At 37.0% G+C, this 6,938-nt stretch overlaps 1 protein-coding gene across 1 annotated transcript in view; it reads left to right on the forward strand.

Moving 5' to 3' along the window:
- Nucleotides 1-1,555, forward strand: part of MOSPD2 (motile sperm domain containing 2) — a 38,903-nt gene extending 37,348 nt beyond the window's left edge. The window contains exon 15 of the mRNA XM_063342154.1: nucleotides 175-1,555. Coding sequence (XP_063198224.1) covers nucleotides 175-321 — 147 coding nt within the window. The 3' untranslated portion in view covers nucleotides 322-1,555. The remainder of the gene's footprint in view (nucleotides 1-174) is intronic.
- The last annotated feature ends 5,383 nt before the right edge of the window (nucleotides 1,556-6,938 follow it).

Consider the following 6,938-nt stretch of genomic DNA (forward strand, 5'->3'; position numbering starts at 1 on the left):
AGCTATCCATAACCTATAACTCCTAAGATTCAAAGCCTCTTTAGCGGAACAGATTCCTAACGTAGGTAGTGATAGAAAAGGTATCGCTAAGAGAAGTCTTTTTTTTTTTTTTTTACTGTGCTTATAGTTACTAGTTTAGTTATTCTAATTTAATGAAACTATTTCTATTTTCAGCTGACTCGTTTACTGCAAATTAATAAAAGACTTCAAGAGCAGATTGATCGCTGCCTCTGGTTCCAGCAGTTGTCAGCTGTTTTATCAATACTGTCAGTTACTGTCGTTGCCTTCTGCTTCTACCTGGTGTATACCCAGAGAAGCTAAAAGGAATTGCTTTGCACTGGGCTGCCTATCATGGTGCACTTGGATTTTGGAACAGCCAAAATGAGGTTTGTGAGCCCACAACAATGAACGATGATACAACTTGCTGAAAAAAAAGAAGAAACAAATGACCGACAAAGGAAGTTACTGAAAATTGACGCTTAGAACAGTTCATGAGAAGGTGTTAGAGCTAGGACCTATTTTCACTGTACAATTCCATAAATACTACTGAAGGAGGAAACCAAATACAACAACATAATTTAAAACTATTTATGTTTTTTTTCTTCTCTATTCAACTACTTCAAATACAATATTTCATTCCTTTCCATCGTATTCATTCTTACATGCTGAATTACTCTTGTAGAAGGTGCAAGCAGTCAATTTCAGTGTATTATAAAGGTTAACTTGTTCATTCAGGAAAATTTACAGAAATTATGTAGTATGGGCAGATTTTTTTTATCTAATCTATGTATGTGCACATATAAAGGAAGATATTTGTTGTTAGTAATTATTTTGGTAATTCAGGCTCATTGCTTTCATTGGTTAAATTCCTTGGTTTTGTGCTTTTCCTGAATGCAAAGTTGTAAATATTTCCTTCCGAATAACAGACACACAACCATATTGACCAGGAATATAACCCTTGTTTGATTCCAAAGATAGTAATGAAATAATTATGATGAGACACTATTCCTATTCTTTATATTCTTTCCTTTTTTTTTTTGAAAGCAACTCTTATTCAAATTGGAGGAGTGTGAGAGTTGACTTTTGATGGCCTATTATTGGTTCATAAAAAGGCTAATAAATAGCCAGTGTGAGAACTCATTCTGAGATGTGCAATATGCTTAAATTACAGATGAATTTATGAAAAAAGCAAGCCAAGTTGGAAGATTAAATATTGTTGAAGGCATCATAAAAGTGTTCTATCTGCCATTTCTCAGAAACTGTTGTAGAAATGGTGTATGAAGCTAGTGAGAACTTACCCTAACGAGGATTCTTTGTACTCATTGCTGTAAATATGTATATTAAAATTATAAACACTTAAGAGGAGACTGATGGTATCTTTCATACATTTAAAATTTTCACTCTTGATGAGGTCTAAAAATGTAAAATAATTTCTTTACTGGAATTAATTTTTGCTACAAATTGGCTTTGTAACAGGTCATTTAGTTTTTGTCTGCTGGCTTCAATGGACGAGAAGAGATAATTGAGGGAAAATAAAGGTCATACTTTGCTTCTGTCTCTTTGCTTACGGTATCTTTCCAGTGTGTTGTAGATGTAGTATCATTTGTAGGAAGTAGAAAAGGGCAGTTTGAAAAAATGCATTACTAAACTGATTAACTGGTAAAGCAGCAATATGATTACTAAAAATACTAGCATGTAAAAGGCAGGTCTACAGAACTGTTTGGTGCAGAGCCTTCTGTCCTTTCTTAATTTATACAATGTTTTGCCACATCTGCATTTTCTTAATTTTTCACTAATCTCATTTCTGTTCAGTTTGCTTCTTGGTATTTTGTTTTCTTAACGAGTTAGCAATTTATATTGTTCACTGCTTACTATGAAAGTGTTATTTAGGTTATTTTCATGTGCATGCAACTCAAATGCCTTGCTTCCAACAAAAATGGGTTGTTGTCTTGTTGAGGGAAGGTAACGAAGTAATTTGTAACCTTAAGGTAGTAATAACCATGCTATTAAAATGCCGATTCCTTAATTTGAGTGGATTGAATAGCACTTTACTGTAAAATTGCAAGAAATATATTCTTAGAGTCTTTGCCAATACGAATATTTTAATGTTTTGGTGCTTTCATATATTTTCAGTATTTTATTACTATGTTGGTATTTTCTTTGTATGATGAATCAGATGAACATCTTTTCTATTTTAATATGTTTTAGAAAAATACGGTTACAAAATAAATATGAGCAAATATGTAGTCTTGAATGTTTAGTCTTTTAAAAATAGCTACATCTCCCGAGGTTCTGGTTCTCTTGTTAGTCTGCAGATAGTGAATATGAACGAGGGGTCAGTATGGTAATGGCCCATAGTCTGTTGTCTAATAGAAGTTGTGACGATACTTGTGACACAAATGTGAAATAGATGATCATAAATTCCTAGGCAGAGTGCCTAACATGATAAGGTAGCACATGGTATTGGCATGTAAACACCACCATGGCACACATAACACAAATCCACCCGATACAAATATATGTATATTGGTAAAACTAACTGTTCTTTAAACAACACACAGTAAATGGAAAAATACATGTAAGCAAAAAAAAAAAAAAAGCAAAATAACAACATATGTTCTTAAATAGAAATAGACAGTAGTCTGTGTGGTATTTTTCTTCTCTGAGAACTTCATTGTTTCTGTCATCACAAAATATGGTGACCAGTCAGTATTTTCCCAGTCTCCGGTTTTAGCAGTTCAGGTTTTATTTGCTTACCCTTGGAAACACGGTTTTCAGCCAGTCCATTTTGGAAGGTTTTGAGTCAAACACTCACTGAATTTACAGTTTGCACAGCCGTGGCGTGATTTGACATGATATCTAAAATCAAGAGAACAGACGAAAGATTGGGTTCAATTTGGGTTTGGGTTTTTTTCACGGTACGTGAAACTCAGTTTATAAAGCTGGGGCATTTTAGAAATTAGACAATTCACAAAATAGGATTTGATTACATGAACTATCAAGATTAAAGGTTTATTTTTCCTTTCCCTCATCGTAGATTAGCAGTTAATCTTGGCTTTTACAGATAACTAAGAGACAGCAGTGTTTGTAATCCTAAAAATTAGCAGTATATACTCCCAAAGAGCACATATTCTTTTCCTAGCAACAAATTTTTGTGCCCTATTCTTAGCCTCAGTTTTTTACTTTGTTAAGTAAAAGATTAAATTTAAGACTTTTCGTAGTATTTTAATAGGTATTGCTTTGTTTATTGTCTCTTCTCCGGTTCCAGAGTCTTCCTGTGGGATAGCTCTGGACCGTAGGAGAAGGTGGTGTTCCAGTGATGCCACTCACGGGCAAGGATGTTGATAACCCTAAAATTATTTGCACTGGTTTAATGTTACAGTGTATTTGAATGCTCAAAGAGGTATCAAAACAGCAGCAAAAGTTTATTTTACACAGGAAGTATATATTTTTTAATAGTGAAAACAGGAGTTTTTGCATAAGGGCACAGCCATAGTGAGATTTTTTTAATTAGATGCAAAAACTAAGTCTTAAGGAAAAAGTGCATTGGAGCAGGCTAATTTGAAAAAAAAAATCTTGATTGTAATATTTTAACATATTGAAGAATTCTCCCCCTTCTTTAGAAAAACAGATACAGACAAGCATAGTATTTTTTAGACATATTGTAAAATGAGGAGGCAGGGGGCAACAGGGCCAGGAAAAGGGGGTTTTAATTGCCTTTGTAGTTCGTCAGCGATTCTCTACCATAACTGATTTGTCTCTAATGTCTGTATTCAGGTTCTCTCAAACGTTTGTCCCCTCTTCCAGATGTTAGTTTATATGGCAGATACTGACTGCGTGGGGTTTTGTAGAGAGCATTCCCAAGACAGTGGGAATTCTCTTACTGCTGTGCATGTCTTGGGAATTCTCTTACTGCTGTGCAGTTGGACTGGCAGCATAAGGGTATAAATGTTGTTCTGTTAATAAAGGACAGTGTTAGTCTGGGGTTTTTTATGGCTTTATTGTATTCAAGTAAGGATAATAGAACAAATTTGAAATTTGACCAACAACGCTGTTCTGCAAAACACATCACAGGTGGCTGTCAGAATTCACTGGTTTTGATCTTTTAGTAGTTCCATAGGGTATTGCATCCGAGACACGCAGAGGTCTGTATTTACAGTACATGCATCAGTTTAGGAGGAGCTAATCAGTTCTAATTAGCCAGGAAGAGCAGGTTGAATGCTCTTTTCTGAGGTTAAAGAAGACATTTCAAGTCAGTTTCTGAAGTGCGTGGCTTATTGTTCCCTGGTTCCTGGAAGATGGCTCACTGAGGGATTACTGACCCGGTATTACAGCATGTATGTGTTAACACAGGTAAGTGATTGTAAGTTAATGTTTCAAGTTCACAATGCTGTTCAGTACGCCGGTTTCTTGGGCACACTTCAGCGTCAGCAGCCCCTGGCTCTGCGTTTCCTGCAGCCGGTGAGAAGCGTAACCTCCCGCTTTCAGTGTGATCGGTCGTTTCAGTCCTGCTTTTCAGTTTGGACCTCGCTGTTCTTTCTTTCGCCACTTTCATAGTGAATGCCTACAGTAGCGCGCATAGACCCAGCCTGAAAAATCAAGTGCAAAAATATCCACCTCTCCAGAAGCGTGGCAGTGGTGAGAGTTTTCCCTTCTTTGTAGAGGAGGGGAGTGAAGTTCCACGTGCCGGCCTTGGCTGGGACTGGTTTAGGGAGTTTCCGGGTAGATGTGTGCAGTTACTGCTTTGTTACTTCAGAGCAGAAGAACTGAAATCCCCGAGCTGTATGAGCTAAGATTAAGCAGCTAACAGATTTTTTTACCAGCAAGTGTTTCAGCTCCTGGTTTACTTCCTTCACAAGACTGCAGCACCAGCCTACACCTACTTGGCTTGCGCTCAGTCACTTCTGTTTTCCTAAACACTGAAAGAAGCGCTGGGCTAACGGCTGAAGAGTGCTCAATTATTGCTGTATGATTGCAGCTAATAGCACTTGTTGGTTTTTTACATTGCAGTAGGCAATTCGTTCTGATGGGGTTGCTGAAGTTAATAATGAAGTCCCAAACCCAAAAGCCTTTAGGGGGAAAAAAAACCCTATTTATCAGTTGCCAGTTATTGTAGTCTTCACCATAGTCCAAAGTATAGCAGTAGCCCACCCGAAGGACTGCTGCGTTCTTCCTTACGTCAGTTCAGGGTCTCTCAATCTGTTAATAATACTTCCTCTGTTCAATTTTAGTTCTCTTCATATTGGTTGTGCTGTATTAGCGCTGTATTGGCGTTGGTTGAAATGCAGGAAAACTTGAAAAAAATGTCTGTAACTTCTGTTTATCTTTCATGTCCTGTGGTCAGCAGTAGAATGTATTCATTATTTTATTGTCACTTGGGAGTTTTTCCCAAAATAATTTGGAAAGTTTTGCTTCCTGTTGAAAATACCTTGTTAGAAGGATGGTAAATTATGTGTTTCATTCATCTTGATTTGCCCGTGAGCTATGCCCATACTTGATGGTGTGAAGTGCAAGCAGCAGTGATTTCCTTGAAAGTATTCAAGGAATATTTTTTTTTTATTATTTATTAAAAAAGATTAAGCCACCATGCCTCTTTTCTCTTTAGTCAAAAGACTTGGCCTCTTGGAACTTACCAGAAGGAACCGATAGTTGAGTATGTACTTTCTGTTACAAACCCAACTACAAATAACAGGTTACATCTCTTATTCCAGTACACGTGTGTATACTGTGAAGTAGCGACGCAATAAATTAGCATTGCTGCTTGATGAGAAAGCAGGTGATAAAGATTCATCCCACCTATCATTTTTATCCAGACAGTCTGGAGGGTGAGGTGGAGGAATGCTACGTAAAGATGTCCTCTTCCCACAGCAGGCTATCTAAGCGGTCTCTCTAGAGCACGTGTGCCCCTAATTTTGAACCCAGGAGAGGGAACAAAAGCAATCTTGGTTTAGAGCCAATGTGGTTTCCTTAGATTTGCAAAGAAATGCTTTGGACACGAGAACTCAAATCCAGGTTTCCAGTATCAGTCCCACCATGACCACCATCCCGTCTTGTGTTTATGATGAAATCTGAATTAAGATTTCCTTTGGGTAATGATGATGTAGTCTAACAAATCCTGTGTGGTGATTAATTATTCAAAATTATGACTTCCTTGTATTTCCTCATCGCTGTATCTGTTAAAATCATTGCCAGTTTCATCTTTGACAGCTTGGAGCTATATCTGAACACCTGCTCTTCAAGCCCCAGGGAAAATGTCAGAAATGAGGAACATCATTCAAATAAATATAGATGACAACAGTAGTGTGAAAAAAAAAGAAGCATAAACAGAATTTGTTAAGCCTTTATGTTCTAGAATGCTACAATTGATAAATTGCTGAAAGGAAAAGTGAATCTGGGCAAACACCACAGATGCTTCATTAATCTGGTACAACTAACACTTACAGATTGATGCTTAACCTACTGGCATCTGAATTACTATAATCCCCGTGCCCTGAAGTGCAATTTCCTGTACACAAGTAGCATTTACCATATTTTCCTTTTTCTCATAATTTTTTCAGAATTTAAACTTGCAGCTGATGGCGATGACTCACAAAAAGATTTTGCAGTGCTTTTTAAAGGAAAGTAGTATTTTCTTCTTGAGTTCACAGTTTGATGGGCTTTGTTTTGCAAGAAGTATGTATAAACATGGATTCTCAGTCCAGTCTGGAATTTGATGGGAAACCTCAGGAAAGCCATGCTCCTTCGTGTTGCTCCATTGCAATTTTTAAATACGATCCCGAACAAATATACGTTGATGTATATGAAAACCCAGATATTGCTGTTCTAGTGGATGTTGTGGTTGACATGATGTTTCTTCCTACCCCTCACATTGAATGCGTGTTGGAGTCTGGAGTAGGTATTAAGTCATTTATTTCTAGCCCATACTAAGAGTACACTCC

The sequence above is a fragment of the Chroicocephalus ridibundus genome, chromosome 1 (genome assembly GCF_963924245.1).
Source record: "Chroicocephalus ridibundus chromosome 1, bChrRid1.1, whole genome shotgun sequence".
NCBI lineage: Eukaryota > Metazoa > Chordata > Aves > Charadriiformes > Laridae > Chroicocephalus > Chroicocephalus ridibundus.